The sequence below is a fragment of the Glossina fuscipes genome, unplaced genomic scaffold (genome assembly GCF_014805625.2).
Source record: "Glossina fuscipes isolate IAEA_lab_2018 unplaced genomic scaffold, Yale_Gfus_2 2, whole genome shotgun sequence".
Lineage (NCBI taxonomy): Eukaryota > Metazoa > Arthropoda > Insecta > Diptera > Glossinidae > Glossina > Glossina fuscipes.
In genome coordinates this window covers 22,337,031-22,357,277 of record NW_023998416.1, presented here as the reverse complement: position 1 = coordinate 22,357,277, position 20,247 = coordinate 22,337,031, and the positions used below count along the sequence as shown (strand labels likewise).

The 20,247-nt window shown below is 33.7% G+C and overlaps 1 protein-coding gene and 1 long non-coding RNA gene across 2 annotated transcripts in view; both read left to right on the top strand.

Annotated features, from left to right (window-relative positions):
* The first annotated feature begins 2,000 nt into the window (after positions 1-2,000).
* LOC119634175 lies at positions 2,001-16,819 on the top strand. Its single transcript, XR_005246929.1, has 2 exons — positions 2,001-2,794; positions 16,305-16,819. It is a non-coding gene; the product is annotated as an uncharacterized LOC119634175 (long non-coding RNA).
* Positions 16,820-18,063: 1,244 nt separating this feature from the next.
* Positions 18,064-20,247, top strand: part of LOC119633294 — a 54,582-nt gene continuing 52,398 nt past the window's right edge. Inside the window, exon 1 of the mRNA XM_038026780.1 lies at positions 18,064-19,585. Within this exon, the coding sequence (XP_037882708.1) occupies positions 19,027-19,585 (559 nt within the window). The 5' untranslated portion in view covers positions 18,064-19,026. The remainder of the gene's footprint in view (positions 19,586-20,247) is intronic.

Here is a 20,247-nt window from a genome sequence, read left to right as displayed (position 1 = left end):
TTCTCGCTTAGATAATCATGAAGTCTGTGAGCATTTATTCCGACAACTACTAAAATTTCCCAATTCACTTATCCACGTAAGCGTACAACAACTCACGGCGATGATAATAAAGATGATAAGAGCTGATAGCGTGTAAGGATCGTAAAGTTTGCCACTTCGGCTTTTGCTAGTTCTCTTTAATACGAACAAGTAAAGACGCTATAACGAGAGAACCGAATGCACACATGAAATACGCTAAACGGCTTCGCCTAACGCAATTATTCATTAAAGGTTATTTTGAGAGAGGTCGAAAAAGTAGTTCGATGTAAACTATTTTCAATGGTGTTTGTCCACACTAGCGTTCGGTGTAACAAATTCCATCAAAGTATCTGAAAAAGTGTAGGTTGTACTATAGGTTGAACACAAGGCAGACGAACGAACGGACAGACAAGGTGAGGGCGATTCCGGAAATGGTTTTGAGTACGCCAGCGTAATAAGACGTGGGATTGTCCCAAGTTTTTCTTCCTTCCATACTAAGTTTATCCTTATACCCTTGCAACGCAAGTAGTTTAGGGCATAAAAAGTAACCTGCATCTTGCACTGCACAACTTTAACAAAGAGTAATAGTTAGGTCGCTAACCAATGGAGAATCCTTGTAAAGCTATTTTGCAGTAATTATCATGTTTCATAGGAATAAAATGCTGAGAACATTTAATACATTTGCACATTGGGTCATGAAAAACCAATGTGTGGTACAAAGTTGGACTTGAGAGAGGTTCAGCTTTTATTACACTAACCGATTCAATATTACTTTCTCTTCGTCTTGTTTTCTTGTGTTCTTTGAGATAATTTGGTCAAATTTAGTACATAGACATGTTTCAGTTCATGGAAAGAAGCTATGGAACATGGTTCGAATCGGAACACTTTTTCGATTATTTTCCATACGACAATTAACTTGGAAAGGTCGCTATATGCGTAACTAGATTAAGTGAGTCTGTGTAGAGTATTTCATGGATGGGTGTGTCCCACTATAGTGTCTTTATTTGTTGTTACAAGGTTTTTACTTATGATACGTATAATAAAATCGTATTTCGATATTTGAGTGCATGATGCATGATGCAAATGCATTCATTGTATTTTAGCGCTTAAGTTATAGTTGAACTCATTGGTTGCTAAACGTTTTTCTAAAGGCATTTAATTAGACTCATAATTACCTGGAAAACATGTCATATTTTGCAGTTGATATCGTTTAACAAAATGCTAAAAAATTTTTAAAGATAAACTGAGAAATATGTTGCAAACATCTTTTAGAAGAGAAAGTTAATGCCTTTTGCTAAATGCAGTTAATAGCAAACAAAAAAAAAAAACAAACAAATTTTGAAGATAGAAAGTCTGTAAAGAGAATGAAAAGCTTTAACATCCTTAGAGAGACAAATGCACAGTAATAGCAGTGATACGTTGAACATATGACAATAATGATGACCTATACTAGAAAAGTCGCATTAGAAATTATGAATGAGAAAATCAAATGAAAATTACTTCCGACAAATTCAAGAGCGATAGATAAGAGGAACTAACAGTTTTGCAAATAAGAAGAAGAAGAAGAAGAAAAAATTAAGAGTAATATTTTGACGAAAATATAAAGAGAGAGAAAAAAGAAAGAGAGAGAGTGAAAATTTTTGAACTTTTCTTTTTGAAACGTAAAGGACTCGTGAATTGTACGGTGCTAAGGAGTCATCGTAGGGTTTCGCTGGAAAACCAGGTAAAATTGAGAGTAAAGCTTTTTAGTCGTTTAACGATAACGTTGGTGCGTGGTTGTGCTCGTTAATCAGTAACGCTCGTTTACGTTTCTACCAAAAAGTTCTATATAAATTTTGTATAGTTTTATCCATACTTCGGCAAATACTATACTATATATATATATATATATGTATATATATGTAGATAAACGAAAAAACATAAAAAAAAAAAAAAATTGATATTAACAGATTTCAAAAACACAAACACCATAGCAGTAAAACAAAAAAATAAATAAATAAATAATAAAAACAAAACGACATTCGAAAGCTAGTAATACTTGCGTCCACATTAACCGATAACTAACTCTTCCCAATCGCCTTTGTTTCATTCATTAGCACAATGATTACGGTATCAGGAAATGAAACAACCAGTCATAAAGTGCGTGATAATTGCTAATTTGTCATCACGTTTCGGTGTATATGCCGAGTCGTTAAGACCATTCGCACACACACATATATATATATATATATATATATGTAACACGTGGTTTTGTGGCTACACATTAGTGAAAACTCTATTTCCGTATTGCGTTCCCGAGCGAATGTAATTCCTCCTTGCAACGTTCATTGTTAGTTACGCTACTTTTTGTTTACGTCTGTGTCATCCTTGTAATAAAGTGCTTTTGTGGTTTTGCTTAGACGATGTTTTATTTTCAAACGATTGTTGTTTATGCGTGAATAGACCTGCTGCAGTGCTTCGGTTCTACGCATATAAATTTTTAGTAAAGATTAAGTGCACGAGTGTTGGAAATGCAATGAATATGCTTTGGTTATATTTTATGTGCCGATAGGGTTATTATTTTATGAGTGAATAACTGCTGCTGCTGCTGCTGCTACGGTTTTGTGTCTAAAAGAGAAACTTAGAAGCAAGTTTAGCATGGAATCTAAAGTGCGATTAACTCGTAATTACACAAAATGGATCTTTCAAAATTATATGCTAAATGGATTACACTAGATACAGTTTAAGAATTTATCAACCACGATGAAATGAATTATTCTGATCATATAAGAGAAAGGTGAGTTATTGATTTGATTGAAATTAAATAATTTTGTTAATCAATATTTTTATATCCACTACCGAGGAAGAGTGGTCTGCTCATAATGTTTGCAGCGCCCAAAAGAAAGTTTAAGAGACCCCATTAGTTATATACAATCTTGATTAGCGTAAAATAATGAATCGATTAAGCCATATCTGTCCGTTTGTATGTGGGTGTAGGGCGTGTGTTGTTGACCACTCTCCGCGGTCGCAAAAATGAAGATATCGACTATAGCTTTATGGCTAAAAAATATTTCGATTATTTGTCTTCATTCACAGAACGTACAAAGGTAAGGGAGAAAGCTGTTTTAATGAAAAATGTTACTTATAGCTAATGTCGACAAACCAGGTTCCCCTGATACTGGATAAAATTCGACATAGTTAACTTCTCCATTTGCAGCAGTATGTATATTCATTTACATTTGGTATAGCGGGTAGTCCACCCGCGGTTTATCCTGACACCAGGATCCAGGTACCACAGGTTCTAGTCTTCACATAATGTAGACTTTTCGCTAGATCTATACTATTATAAAAATGTTGTCAGCATAAATATTATATGACCTATTAAGATATGGTGGCAATACTTACTTCAGTTACATTGCTTTTCTGAATATAATTTCAAGTATTATATATATGTGTGTATATATTCACATACCACTATTCTATTTAGTTTATCTAGTTGTAGGGCATTACATACGCAGGATTTTAGCCGACCACACCATGGAATCATTGCCTGAGCTAAGGACAAGTTTTGAGTGGGGCTGGCAGACCTTATTTATTTGAGACAAAACGAAATTTAACGATTATCGTTATGCATACAAATTTAAAAAGCAAAAATACGTACACACGCGGTAAATAATGTGTAAACACATTACCCATCACTCAGAACATATAATGTATAGTACGTTTTACGACATTGAAAACTTTGTGAGGAGAAAAAATCCATCGAAAGATGGAACGAAACTTTAATATTTTTATGTTTTCCACTCGATAATTAATCATATTCTCATGTTATGTTATGATATGAAAATATCTGGGGAATAAGAAATTCTTTCTGTTCTATCTTCTTGAAGGGATGGTTGATAATTTTTGTTAGGGAATCTTTAATGCCTTAAATGTTTTGTGATTGAAACGAAAGAGTTCAAATTCTGCAACCATGTGACCCCATAACATTAGCTAAGGAAAGCAGTTCACTTTTTTATTTATGTTACCCCATTTTCCCCCCACTTTGTCTCGGTCATAATGCTGGGATCAAACGGATGATCTATCGCTTTGTTACCCGACACATTTTAAAGAAGTTATTTCGCTCTTGCTTATGCAAGTTTGATTCAGAATCATTTTCTTCTGAGCGTCTTTGCCAGGCTCTCCGTGTTCAACTGGTAGGTAGGATATTTTGATGAAATTCGGTAGAGTGGCCTGGTTTGGCCCAAGAATGAAGGCAGATTGGAACGGAGGATTCAATGCCTTACTTCAAGAAAGTCGTAATATGAAAAAATTTCGTATCGTAATTCGACATTCTTTGTTGAGGTGAAAATGGATTGGTTGGATCAATTTTATAACCGAGGAATAGTATGCCTTTAGATGGTACATAAGCCTAATTGTTAATATGCTATGGGTTCACATGAAAAGTAGGGAAACAAGGTTTTGACTTATCATCACAAAAAAATAAATGAAGATTTATCGTAGGTGAAATGCTTTACCGTAATTAGCGACTGTCCGATTACAATTTTTTATTATAATATTTTTTCAAAAAAAAGAGAAGTTTTACGGCAGTTTTGTTAGCAAGAGTTTCCCAATGCTTACCGGAGAATATAGTTTTAAAGATGCAGATAGATGTTCAAAATGCCATCGGGAGCTAGAGCTGGAGCTGGAAAAATACGGTTTCGGGAAAAAACCATTTCAAGCTGGATCAACCGACATCTTATTTACGCCTTCTTTTATCAAAGTAAAACAATTCATGTCATATTTTTGTGAGGTAGCCACAGTAGATAGAACTATAGAGGGTAAGTTGCCAATTTATTCTTTTCACAAACACGCAATAGACAAGAAAGAGAAGGAATCTCGGAAGAAGTGGTATTTTCATGCGGATTTACCGACCTATCTTTATGTCGGCTTTATGTAGAAGCACTTAAGATATATCCACCTTTTACTATATCGATCACTCTCTTAATCAATCTCAGCTTGTTCATCCTTTCGTCCATTTGTCCGTTTGTTCGTCTATCCGACTGCCCCTCTCGTTTTCTTGTGTTCAAGCAACAGGCTGCAAATTATTGAGATATTTTGACGAAACTTTGGTACACTGACATGTTTTGGACCAAGGACGAGCGTTACAGAAAATGGCTGAGACCGCACTACTCTTCCAACCGCTTTCTATATAGCACCCTGTTTGGAAAGATTTTATGAGTAACTGTATTAAGCGAAGTGGTGTAGGGTATTTGACGGTTAACCCTGCCCCACTATAGTGTTTTTAGTTCTTTAATCTCCAATTGATTTTTGTATTTGTCAAGTTAACAAGATATCTGTTATACGGCTCTGCAGTCTATTCGTAAGATCAAGATTTTCGTTTGCTTTCGGAACGAGAGAGCTGAACATCATTTTTCTGATCATTTTTGCGTAATTACGGAAGCGTTTAAACCAATATAAAAAGAAGAGACTAAAAATATCTCGATGTGATTATTCCTTCGAAGCTTTTTAAGCAATTGTGGGCATGCTGGTGGCATTGTTGTGGTCTCTTAGATGGCCATTGCAAACACTTGAAGTCAGAAGAAGCATGGTTGGGTGCAAAAACATTTCAAAAACTTGTTTACCGATTAGCGCGGGCTTCATTCACAAATCATAGGCACACATATTTTAACTAAAAAGTTTTGCAGCGTGAAAAGTGCGGCCGATAGAACGCATATAAGTAACTAACTCACTTCGCTCATAAGTTACGTCAATCAGGAATGCTTAAATTATATCAAATACACTTTATGGCAATTTTAACCTCAAAAGACAAAATTCATGTGCGAATATAGTTACAGGAAATACAAATTTATTTATAGCACTGCATAGCTATATTTTTCCTTTTTTTCTTATATATTCTTTTTTAAGCACAATACGCCAACTCTCCGGGAAAGAAATGTATCTTTCTAAAATGTTGTAGGTTTTGGTTAAGTTGTAGAAATTTTCTTGTTTTAATTTTTTGCAATTACACTAAGACCTTGCTTATCTACGAAACACAAGTGAGAGATTAAAAGAAAAAGCCAAAAATAATAAAAACTGTTAAGAATGAAAGAAAAAGTAATAGGAAAACTTTTTGGTCTATAGCAAGAAACAAAAACACCAATCAACTAAATTTATAGCAGATTTTTTCAGGGTTTTTAAATAAATAATAAAATATTATTGTTCGAGCAAACAAAACAAGCAGCATAACTGTGTTCATTGTTGTAGATGATGCAGGTATTTTCAGTCAGCACGAAAGTAGTAGAAAAAGCAAAGGTAAAGCTTGCTATGATGTTACGATCAGGGATTAGAGCCCTAAAAGTACTCTCGTCCGATTAGAAGTAGATACGAAAATCTAAGTTGGTTTTCCAATAACTCGAATCGCCCTCATCTGACGATTTCTTGCTGATTTTTACATATCGATGCCCCAATGAAAATCAATTTGAATCATTGGCTCTGTGAAAAGTTTCTGCTTCCTGTGGAATCCGGGCGAGTTGTCAAACTTTTTATTTATTTCAGGAATAACTCTATAGCAAGAAGCCATGGCGGCCATTGTCAACGGCTACTGCAGTTCAAGTACTTCCGCTGAAGGAATAAGTATTTGCGTTGTTTTTTTTTTATTCTGTTCCCATCTCATGTATAGCTTTGCGTTGCTGGCTTAGTGAATAAGGGAATCGAAGACTAAAATATTCCCGTTGATTATATTTTTAGATTTCCATTTCACGTATTGATTTGCGTTGCTGGCCTAAGCAAATTCGCCATCGCCAGTTTTTTCGATGCATCCATTGACGTTATACGAAGCGCCTGGCAGTATTTTTTGTAGCCGACAGCATATAAGTAAACAAGTTCAAGCCTCTGCTGGACAATAAGTCATAAAAAGCTCACAAATGCAAAGAAGAAGCCGTTCATGGGCATCATACTCTCACTATTCCTTGCCTTTCTGGATTTTATTCGCTGAAGAAAGCCAGGAATTGTATATGCCGTTACGGCCTCTTTCAAGCATATTCATTTGATTGTTCATCAGGACAAATTCAAAGATTGCGGACTGATGTCAGTTTATGTAATTTTTGCCGTAATCGACTTCAAGGCTATTTCAAATCTTATCTGTTCCAAACGGCGGATTTTGATACGTCTTAAGGTCGTATGACATAAACTCAAATTTGCTCCACAAAAAATTACGGGATTTTATTAAAAGAATCCATAGAAAAGTGTGCATGAGAAGTATGAGAAAAAGATGAGAAAGTTTGCAAGTAACTGGAACTAAATGATGAAATGATTAACTAACTAATGCTGACTAATAATATTTAATATATTAAAGCAGTTGTTCGCATTATCTCCCTCTGCTTCCCTTATACTTTCTTCTTAAGGTCTTACAAATTGTTGTAAGAAATTGAGTATACTTGAGGTTTTTTAGGGGGAAAGCAACAAAAAAAAAAAAAAAAGAAGAGAAAACGAAAGACCAAAAAAGCCGAAGTTTTGCTGACCATAAACGAAGAAAACCAATTAGAGATACTGGGAGTTGAGAAATTTTATATAAATTTATGTTTAGCAAGTTTTACGAGGCATAAAGAAAATTTGCAGGAAATAATGGAATGAAATGCAAAAAAAAAAAAGAAAAGAAATGAGCAAAAAACGAGAGGGAGGGAAGAAGATGAAAAATAAGAAGAAGAAAAAATAAAAAAAACAAATAAATAAAAGAAAAACATAATTACAGTTATTAAGGAATGAATTTATTATAACATTATTTTAGGAGAAGAAAAAAAAAAAAAAGAAGCAGAGGAAAAAAAGCATTAAAGCCACAAGATAAAGTGAATAAAAAAATTACAGCCAGTAGAAAAGAAATAAATAAACAAGAAAGAAAAAAAATCATAAAATAACGGAATAACAACAATACCATAATATACACAAACAGCCGCAAAGATTTTAAGAAGAAATAAAGAAACACAAGGATAAGGTTATACAACAAATTGAAAGTAGCTATTAAGGTTATTTTTTGCTGTTACGCTTTTATACTCAATAGTCAGACTAACGCACACATCCATACCTACATACATTTGCATATATAAATATATATATATATATATATATATATATATATATATATATATATATATATATTTTTTTATTTTGCTTTAGTGGTGTGAGTTTCTGTTTGCTTATGCGTAAGGAAGAGGAAAAAACAACACCAGCAGCAGTAGCAGCAGCGGCAGCAGCAGCAACAACAACAACAACAACAACGTAACGGAAAAGAAAACTAAACAAGAAAAAAGGTAAACAAGAGACCGTCAAGTACAAAGTAAACATTATACATATTGTTTGCCCTAACAGCAACACTGAAGAGTGTTGACGTTTGTTGGCATTCGTACTTGTACAAGCGATGAGGGTGCAAAAGCGGAACTTGACCACATTTAACTAATGGAGAAAAAGCAAAAAATGAGAAAAACGAAAAAAGCGAATAGTTTTCTTTACTTGGCAATGCACTAAAGTGTTAAACAACTAAAGTTAAATGTAGGCATTTGACATTTAGAGAGCTTGCGTTCAATTGAGAGATGTTTTGCGGCAATACTTAGCCAAATAGAAGCATTTTGTACCAAGCAGGTGATAATATTAACATACTGTATATATATATACATATATATGTAATCGTTGTAACCACAATACTAGAGACTTGACTATAGTAAAAAAACCACAATAAGCGACCACATTAAGTTGTCACTTTACAACTGTTCGCGGTAATAAAAGCAAAAAAAAAAAATCCTTATTTTCTAAATACTGAAAAAAGGAAGAAGAGGAGCAAAAAAATAATGATTTGGCCTCTGCCCAAAATTTTAAATTAACATTATTTTTTTTGTAATAAAAATATTAAAACTTTTCATTTAATGTTAATGTTTTTTTAACTAACATTTTTCTCTCTTTCACTCTCTAATTTACTCATACAAATTAAAAAAATGTATTTTAACTTCTTCGCAGGCATTTGATAATCAGGTATCATTTATTTAATAAGAGTTTATATCAAGATGAAGCCCGTTGAATACGGAATAGTACGCGCTACTCATGCAATCCTAAGTTAGTCTTGGTGGACCTTCACGTTATGCAGCCCTTTAAATGCAATGTATTTAGTCAATTAGGATAAATGTTTTCCCATTTTTATTTTCTTTCCTTTTCTTCTTCTTGCAAAAGTTTTCTATCTTTTCGCAAATAGTTAGCATAACGTTACTTTGCCGTAATTAATTCATGAAAACTTTCTGATTTCACCTAAAGAATATCATTTTAAAACATAAAAATCTAAGAAAAACTTATCAGATCCTTTTATAAATGGAAAGTGATTTTTTTTTTTTTTTTTTTATTCAAAGGCGAATACGTGAATAGAAATGTATTCCTTCTGTCCTAAGTTGGAAAATATATATGCTGTTTTTGTATCGCACGCAACCTGCGGTGCAAGGGTACGTTCAGTTTGCGTGGATGTATGCAACACTCAAGAGGACTTGGTATAGACCCAGCTTTTACTGCATCGATCTTTCCAAAGGTAAAAGACTTAAAGAATTCTATTGCGATGATGAAATAGTAATTGTGCTGATCTGAGAGTAGCCGCATTCTAAAGAAGTTTTAGTATTACTTTAGGTCCAGTTATGTTGAAACTGTTTCTATTATTGTTTGTACTGCTAAACCTTTTTGATTTTATAATAACAAAAACATAGTAATTTTAAATAATTAAAAATGTAAAAACATATCGGATTTCTAATACGAAACAAACAGATATAGATACTAATACAGATACTAGGGTTTTGGTCATACGTCTTATGGCAATAAAGGGTCTAAACGCGCTTAAGTGTCCAATTTTGTCTTTAGTTACTTGTCCCTGAGGCATACATGTAAAAATACTGCAGTAGTATACGGCCCTACACTATTTTGCTTAGTACAAATTATATATATATATATATATATATATATATATATATCTTTTTCAAATATGTCTTTATAGGGAAAGTGAATGAAAAAGCGATTCGATCAGTACCTTTCTCTATAGCATTCGACCTTGCGCTAAAACATGCCAGTCTACGAAATTTCATTCAATTCATCTTAAACATTACGAGCTTTACGTTGAAAGAAGTAATCGAACAGACTGATATGGAACTTTTAAGCATATCAAAAAAAGCATATATTAGGGTATTTCAAGTCTTCCTGCACGTTCATTAAAGCAAGTGTTTTGTTGTGCGAAAGTTTATGCAGAAGCACACAAGATTTTCCAGAAGATATCATTCTGAAAAATCAAAAGAACAATAGGCTATAGTCGATACAACGAGAAAGGGAGTTAGCGTCAAGAGGTGATGCATACAAATCAAAGAAACGAAATTGATACGAGAAATAAAAAGTATTAGGTCGGTTTGTTGTCTGTTGTTGTTTGACTTTGCTTGCGTTGTTGTTTTTTTACATCGTTTCTCTTTCTTCGCGTTTTGTTTATGTGTCAAACGATTCGTTGAAAGTGGATAGGAAATAATTATGATGCGAATGGCATCGTCATCGCTATTATGTTCCAATATTTGAAGACATTCGATATCGAAAGCGGGAATTTAGCTCGCAATTATATATAAAAAGCATTGATAGCATATAAATCAATACAAAGAGTTATCGTAAATAGTTTATGCGTAAATTTGAACTAAAGATGACTTGCATTCCAATTACTGGAGGTCACTGGAGGTCGGAGTTTTCTTACTTGCTTTGCAAACATTTTTATTTGCATAAATGAAAACAATTCAAGCAAACGCTCTCTCATTGCTTTATGTTTATCTTAACTTAATAAATATTGTGATTGAAATTTTTATTCTATATTAAAATTCAATTTTGTATTCAAAATAATCAAATGATAAAGAAAGTAAACATATATTCAGCTCTCGTTATTGAATGATAAAGTCAAGTGAGTTTTTTAATATATTAAAAACAATTAAAAACACTAAAGTCGACCACGGGCTATTATTAAATACCCTACACGAACCTACAGTTGCTATTATAAAGACATTTTAAAATAAGGCGTTACATGGAAAGTAGTCAAGAACGTGGCGTCTTGAGTACGCCACTTTATTATTAGGCCAAACTACGTTGGTGCACCAAATTTCGTCAAAATATCTCAGAAATTACGAGCTGTGCAGATACGCGGACAGACGGACAGACAAGCGGTATAATACGAGGTGAAACTATCTGATGACGTCTGCATACATCCGGACAAACTTAATATACTCTTGTACTCTAACAGGTACAATCACAAAACAGTGTTAAACCATAATTGTGAGGAAGGGCTACCCGAAGAAGCTCAGTGTTTGTCGATAAAATATCGATCCTGTTCTTAAGCAAATCATTACTGGCGAAAAAGTACAAGTGATATACGAAATTATCTTTGCAAATATGATTTTGAATCGATTGGTGACATAGAAGAACAGTCTTTTGTAGGTCCTTCTGGGTGTTGCATACATCCGCGCAAACTTAATACACCCTGTGTTACAAGTGCTGCAAGGTAAAAAAAAACGATTGAAGAGAGAATTATCAGCCCACCAAGTTTGTTGTGGCTCGCTTTTAGACTAGAAATTACAACTCTGCCCCTCTATCTATCTATATCTCAAAAATTGCGATCTATAATTTGAATATAAAACAAGGAATGGCCGGCAGACAGAGAGGCAAACACATAAAGCGAATCAGAGAGTGTTTCTGAACGGATCGATATAATTACATGTGGCTGGTCTATCTCAAGTCCTTCTGCGTGTTGCATTCATTTGAAGAAACTTAATATATCCTCATATTGTTGTAGGGTATAAAATATTATTGGCTCTTATATTGCTAATCAACTTTATTGTTCTTAAAGATTTGCTTTTCCTTTTTTTTTATGCGCACTTTTAATCTTCAGTTTTTCAAGCATTTTGACCGTAAAAAGTGTTACTCTCATTTAATGTATTATAAGGATTTCAATGAAATTTATTACATCTGATATCATATTAATGCTATTTTGTATAGTTTTGGCAACAGAAATTAAATCATAAATTGTGATAATAGTTTTTTATACGTTTGAAGTCGTTTTTGTTTTCTGCTAATTAACTTACTTTTCTGCACAAATTAAGGTGATTATAATTCGGCTTCATGGCCAATATGTCAACCGGCCAAAAATGAGAAATATTTCTTATCGTTATTTGAAGTAAGAACAAGAAAGAAAGTAGAAGAGAAATCAAAGCAGCAAAGCAAAACTGATAAAAAATTCAGATTCCGTGCGCTATGAATTTTACATTAATGTTCCAATGGGATCAAATCCAATGCTTAGTAGGATAAGTTATAGTAGGATTCATTATACCCATTACCGAAGGATGAGGGGTATATGCGAAACATTTGCAACGCCCCAAAGAAAGCATCAGAGATCCCACAACGTATATATACTTTTGATCGGCATCAAATTCTAAATCGCCATAAGTATGTCCGTCTGTCCGTCTGTCCGTCTGTCTAATGTCTGTTGTAAACATTCTCCTGGCCACAAAACCAATGCAGAGGCATTGCAAATTCTTGCACGCAGGTTGATGTTGAAAATAAGCCAAATCGGTTGAAGGACACGCCCGTAGCACCACGAAAACTGAGAACACCTCAGTTTTTCAAAAAAAAAAAAAAAAAGAAAATGAAAAATTAGTTTTGTGCTCATTACTCATAAACTGTAGCAAATAAATGTACAAAACTTTGAACGCATAATTTATGGGCGACGCTGTAGCAGTTGTGCACAAAAATTCGAAACATTGACTACGCCTGCCCAATGTTACAGTGTATCGAAATTTAATTCTTCATACAAATTCTTGGCCAGTTTCAAATCTTGAATGGAACTAAACATTTCCGCCTGTTCGTCTTTTTACGGAACTTTGTAATATTTGTGGTAAAAATTCCCTCGTTAGCGAAAATAAAGCTGTCGTCTACAAATTTGCGAAAGAATTTGAAATTTTTTGAAACTTTTTAAAGGTCACGCCTACAACATTCGCTTACCTATGCGACAAACACTTTTATTTTGAAAATAGACAAAGTTGGCTGCGTCCGCCCCACATTGTAGAGTATGAAATAAATTTCTTCACAGTGGCTTCCATATTATAGGTAATTGATTGGCGTAAATTTGTACGTAAGAACTAAACAACACAACACTCCTGTCATATATGACAACACTGTGGACAGATTCATACGCTATCTGCAAAGCAACCGCGTTTAATCAACACATGAAATTCAGATGTTTCCATTGTTTCCCAAATATACAAAACATTACCATCACTAAATATAAACCATCGGTCTTTAGATCAAATGTCATAAAATTTTGACACGACAGAAATCGTACGAGCGTGTCAACAGAGTTGTCATACATGTGTTATTAAGTGACGTGAAATATATATTCTTTACTTTACCTCTCAGTCAAATCGTATACCCTAGCAGTCCGAGAAATGAGGAGACGGTCCTTAACTACATCTCCCATACCTTAATCTTAAATCTATAGTTCAAGACAGCGATTCTAAGCAATTTAACATAGAGAAAATTACAAAAAAGGCATTTAACCGTTTTTAAAAGAAAATCAAACCAATGCAGTCCATTAAAAACAATGCCGTCCGCCAAGCACGATTATCGAACATCGTACACCACTTCGCTTAATATAATTTTTCATTTGTTTTCGTGATAAAATTGCAAAGAATTACTTGGTTTCCTAATAAGGGCAGGTTTTTTATGAGAGCCATTATATGAAAGATGTCCCTTAACGTGGACTGACAATTTCTTTTTTTTTTTAGTACACAGCAATCAGTCAGGGGATGCCTTGTATTCGCGTAATACGATGGCGATGGCCAGAAAGAAGTGAGGAAAGAGAAAGTGATAAATAGGAATTGGTGTCCGCCACCTTGTGGGTGTGTGCCCACTCGCTATACCTACAGCACAAGTAAACTCTAACCCACTTGAGATTTGAACTTGTGCACAGTGACGTGCAAGTTGCGATTCTTTCCTGCTAGGCTACTTAATCATGGAACGTATTTAGGGAAATTAATCTTCTTGTCGTAGATTTTATTAATATTCACTTATTGCTAAAAATAAGAGTTCCTCACTGTAAGAAGACTTACTTTTCATGGGCATATTTATACTAGGCGGTGCACGCAAGATAGACAATCGTGGTCTAAATTAGGTGGAGTGAATTTCTATGTGAAGTTGCTATTGTGGACTATTTCCGTCGCATAAATGCTTACTTTTCATGAGAATGTTTATTTGGCCTGATGTATAATCACTAGACCTACGTTATTCAAACTTGTTACAGTAGATAATTATGCCGAATAACAATTTTTGAAAAATTCACTGAAATATTGGTTCACTGAATAATCGATTCTGCCAAATAAACGCTTACTTTTCGAAGAAATGATTGTACAGAAAAAATCAGCTCATCGAGGCCAAACTATTCACTTCAATTTGTATACCGATTTTTGTCAATTAATTTTTATTATAATATCATAACTTGTTCTCATGTAACAAGGGAGCGATCGTAAGAATGCTCAAATCCAACACATTGTGAAGGTCGTACATTACTGAGACAAAGTGAGCCACTATACCAATATATACAAATTCAGACTTGTAGGTTGAGCATGGCAAGTGCAGAAGTAAGCAACACTTCAGGGTGCTATATATGAAACTATCTTTAAGAAACTGTACAAGTTGTCACACACAACATTGCCTTGAAGGTTTGAATAGCTGTAGTTCTGTGCTCAAAAAAAAAAAAAAAAAAAAACCGCATTGAGTGGACTGGGTGGGTTTTGCACACATGGGGGGAACATGACAAGCAGTTTCATTGATTAATGGGCAAGTGGATGATAGATCTACAAACCGGCGGAGAAGTAAGCAGACAGATATGATGGGATGAGAAAAGCATATACAAACGCAACTTATTACGCGTCAAGCTCGTCTTCTCGGTGATAAGTATGGAATTTGCATAATTTTGTGTTTATAGAATCTGTGTTGTAAACCTATACGAAATTATTTTTATCATTTATTTTTCTAATTTTACCAAAAAAATGCAATTTTTTATTATACATAAAGCTCATCCATGGTGAATAGACAGGTGCAAAATTCGTAAAATCTTTTCATTGCAAAATTTACTCTTGCGTTTTAAATGAACCTAGAGTAACCAAAATGTCGGCCATTGCTTCTAAAAAAGATTTTATAATGTTACGAACATTTCACTTTTAGTCTGTATGAAAACTGGCCGGATTCCTAAGGAAGCAAATTCTAAACATCGTAAATGACGCTGCAGCTGGTAGCTTGCGGAAAGGTTAACAATAATTCAGAGAACATTTTGCAGAGACACGCAATTAGCACAGAAATGTTACAATGAAATTTAGTTTAAGTGACTTGTCTGTGAAAGGACACAAAAGCAAGATATTTGTGGAAGACAATGACCGATAAATACGTACGATCATCGACCCTACAAAAGTTCCGGGATCATTGAGTGATAAATTGAATCATGTGATTTTTTCTTTTCAAGTCAGCCTTTACGAGAATGCTGAAGGAGGCAAAACAAAAGGTGATCGGGCGGGCTAAGCTCCATGCTAGATAAAAACTTGCCGAACCATCTGTCTGAAGATGTGTACGGCCTAGTTCCGCCGTGCTAGCTATTCAGCAATTTTGATCGCTGTACCTTAGATCGCTCGTTTTAATCGCATTAGTTATTGATAGCAGAGAGTGAATTCAATTGCTTGCTCAGGTTGAAGGGGCTCATCATGCACGATTGCTTTTTAATCCTCCATCAAGCACGAAGCATTACTTCACATGGTTAAGGATCAGCAACAAATTTATTTAAAAATGCCTTTTGGTCAACGCTTAGCAGCAACATAAATTTAATATTGAAATTAACAAAGCGGGAACGAGCAAATCGTTTGTTGAGTTTGACAGCGTATTTTAGTCGCTGCTATTGAGAAAAAATTCACGAACTTTTTATGTTTGCGGACAAAGGGATATTCTGCCTCTTATGGTCAGAAATTGAATTTCAGGAGAAAAGTTACTACAAGTTTTTTCTTAACCTGGCTTAATCGCCAGCTTAAGATTTATAAAAGTTAGTATATTTTCTGATCGTTATATCGGAAGCTTTCAGAATTTTACTTACCAAGTCAAACATCATATCCGTAGTAAATAAGCGCAAGTCGAACTATAAAGTTTTGAACTTTCTTGTCATATTCTGGTAACCTCATTATTACGTGTTTGTCTTGCGATTTAAAAGTAATTTTAATATTTTTTATAATTTTGTTTCTTTGCAGCACACAAGGATGTTTTCCTTCACAACTCGCACCTGAAGAAGAAGAATTAATAAAATAAAATAAATAAATAAATCTTTGAAAACCAGCAAAGAAAAAAACCACAAATTGCATAAAATTTCAAAAGGAATTTATTTTTTTTTTGGGGTTGAAAATGGCCAAGAAAACGAGGGGATATAAGCATTACTGCTGTTAGGTATTGAGTTATCGTACTGCAATGTTATTATATCTTAATAACGAGAAAAATACTATGAAATGAAAATACCAATAACAAAAAAAAAAATGAAAATGAAAATGAAAATAATAATAAATAAATTCGTTGCACTGTAGAGGACTAGAAAAATGTAATCAATGAAAATAAGGAAAAGCTTTGACAATCAATGCGATAAATAAATTTAATAAACAACTTGAACAACAATAACAGCAAGAACACCAACAACTGCTATTCAGTTATGAAAGTCAAATAACGCTATGCGAAAACGTTAAAAGGAAATAACAGGAAACAGAAGAAGAAAAAGAAAAAAAAATAAAAAAAAATTAAGAAACAAAAATAAATGAATAAAACGGTATAAGAAATAAACAACTTATACGAAAGCCGGAACCACAAATAAGTAATGTCAACGAGCAGAAAGGACATTAAAAAGTTCCGAGAAAAATAAATACGGAGCGAACTAAAACAAACCAAAAAAAAAAACAAAAAAAAAAGAAACAGAAATAGAAATAAAAACAAAAAATCTTGGCGGCTATTTTGTTGCGTTTATTTAATATTAATTGTATGCTAGGTTCATAGAAATGAAAGCGAGGGGCGGGAGCGAGAGATAGAAAAACAATACAAAAAAAAAAAAAGTGCGGAAACTTAGTTAAACATAATTAACGGAAACGCCTTCGGTCTTCTGGTCTGGCTTTAATATACTTTGTCTCTTTGTTCTTTCTCCATGTGGCAAATGGATTAAAATGTAGAGAGAAAAGAAAAGTAAAAAAAAAAAAAGGAGAAAGGAGAAAGGAGAAAGGAAAAACAAAAAGATAGGCCAAAATCGTAATACGAGGCGAAGTTAACTTTGAAAGCTAAAAGTGCGTACGTAAGTTTGCTTAAGCAACCGAGCTAAACAAGCAAATATTTTAAAAAGATTCTTAACTACACCAACAGCTAAGACAACAAAGTGAAAACATACAAAAATGACTTGACAGTAACCGCTTTGTGGTAAATATCAACTTTATGCTCAAGTGACCAGTGGTAGTAGTCAACAAAAACACACAGAGACTGAATTGAAGAAAAAACCTCATAAACTGTCAGTGGTTGCAGAAACAGAAACAGATAAAAAAGAAAAAAAGAAACATAAAATAAAAGTTAGACATCAGAAAAAGTAATGCGAACAAATTGAAAGACAAATCCAACGGAAAAAAAAAATATATATATAAATATCATGACAATAACAACAACAAAAATGAAATTGAAATTAAAAAAAGAAAACCAAAACAACAGTGGGACCGAAAGAAACCTAAGCGTTAAATTGCAACTGTAAAGGAATATTTATAAAGGAAAAACTAAAAAATAGCAACAGCACTCGAAGCAGAAGCAGAAGAAGAAGAAGAAAGAAATCCACAAAAATAGAGGGTGCATAGTAAACAGTTAACAACTGCATGAAAATAGAGTTACAGCAGCAATAACGACAACATCATCAGAGGCGGACAGCAAGCTGTACGAGAAAGTAAATTCTCATAAAATACAAAAAAAATAAATAAAATAAAAAAAAGACATTAGTACAAAAAGGTATATTAGCCTGTAGGCTGATCTGATTTACTCTCGGCAAACAAAACTTCTTGTTAGCTTTGCAGTTACGTTGCACTATGACATAACGTAGCATATGCGTTTGCTAAGTCATTGAGGGCATTTTACTGAACAATTTCGGGGCATTACTTTCCAGGTAGTAGACAGTTCCTAGTTTAACCGGGTAGGCAAAGGATCTCTAACAACTCATTCAACATCTGCCAATAACCTTAGAAGCTTAGTGCTCTACGCGTTTAGTCTTCGAATTTATTTCTCTGCAGCAGCTTTCGATATCAAGAAGACACGCCCGATATTCTTATCAAGAAAATGCTTATCCATTGAGGTGCTTTCTTATAAGTCTGTACTTAGTCTAGTCTTACAAGTTAACATCACTTGCAGTTAAAAAAAGGAAAAAAAATCACTAAGATACACTTGGTATTATTATTAGCAAAGTTTTACTAGACTCAACTTTCATTGATTTTAGGGCTAAAAGTGACAGCGAGAATCTAGAAAATACATTCGATGTTGTTATTAATAAGAGTTTCGTTGTATTTATTGTTCTTATGATCTGCTGCCGCTAGATCTTATATAAGCGACTTGAAGCCCTGTCAGAAAGAAAAGATGATCTTGACTTAGATAAGCCGCCGGGATAAGAAAGAAAATATAAATTTTATTTTCGCTATATTTGTAGATCTCACAAAAGCCATAACGTATTTAGCGCACCGGTTTGTTTGAAATTAGAAGCAAATAAAAAAGAAGTGGCGAAAAGCATAAAACTCTAGCGGTTGCCAGTTATTAATAACAAAACTTGCTATAGGAAACTTTTTAGTTGAGAAATGAGCATAGCTAAAAACTTTATAAAAACTAAAAAAACAACAACAACAACAACAACAATAATAATAATAATAATAAAAACGATAACAACAAAAGCAAACAACAGCAGCGGTTAAATAAAAAATGGCATATATTTGGCGTAGTATTAAGCGGGCCTCTACTAAAGGCTCTTCATACATCACCAACAGGAGCGGCCGCAGAGGCAACAACAGCAACAGCAGGAGGAGTAGCAGTAGCATTAGCAATTGTATATGCAGTAGTTGTAATGAGAAAGGCAGCTACAAAAACATTTGCTTTGAGTGTCGGCAAAACAAAACTCAGCAAAGCAACAATAATAACAACAACAATAATGTTCGCAGTGCCCAAAATTATTGCAACAACTATAGCAGTGGAAGTTGTTTTAATAGTAACACAAGTCCGTTACGTTTTATTTTCACAAGCAATTTTATTAGATTTATCACAAATACCATCACTAACCATATTTTCTGGTCGCCGTTATCGTCGCACTCGACGACCGCCGCCAGTGCCGCCAGTAGTATCAACACCAACACCAACACCACCATCACCACCCTCACCACAACCATCAACACAAAGTCTACTTCAATTTTAAACTGCAACAAAAACTTTTCCACCATTGCACTTAAATGGTGTTTCATCTTATGGCATTTTCTCTCCATATTGGGTAAGTTGTTGGCAACAATAAAAACAGAAAATATTATATTTTTTTTTTTTATATTATATATATATATATATATATATATATATATGAAATATGAAAACTGCAAATATTTAGTTTTCATTTTTCCTTTTCCTTTTTTTCTTTTTTCTTTTGCTTTTTATTTAATTTATAAATATAATAATTTTCAGAAATTTCCCTCATGCAGTGCATGTGGAAAGAGGGAATAAAAAATGTTACTTTTCTCTCTGATGGTATTAAAAATATATATATCAGTGGTAGAGTATTTTGCAAGGTTGGTAGGCAGGCGAGGTATAATTGTTATTTAATTAAAGGAAATTTCAAAGGACGGAAACGTTTTACTTTATTGATTAAGGTAATAATTAGATTTTCGATAAACTTTAAATGGGCTTATGGTAAAGTTGCTGTATACCCTATCTACAAAAAGTTTTAAGCTTTCGTGAAACCATTGGTATATCAGAAAAGTTGATGTCTTTCGTAATCTGTTCATTGAATTTAAAGAAAAAAAAAAAAAAAAAAAAAGAAAACAGTAAAGTCGATCAAAGCTGGCCTTTAAATATCCTGCTCTATTTCACTTAACGCAGCTCTTTAACTCTTCTTCGTTGTGATGCGCCGCGAATTAGATTGTGTTGTCATCTAAAGGCTAA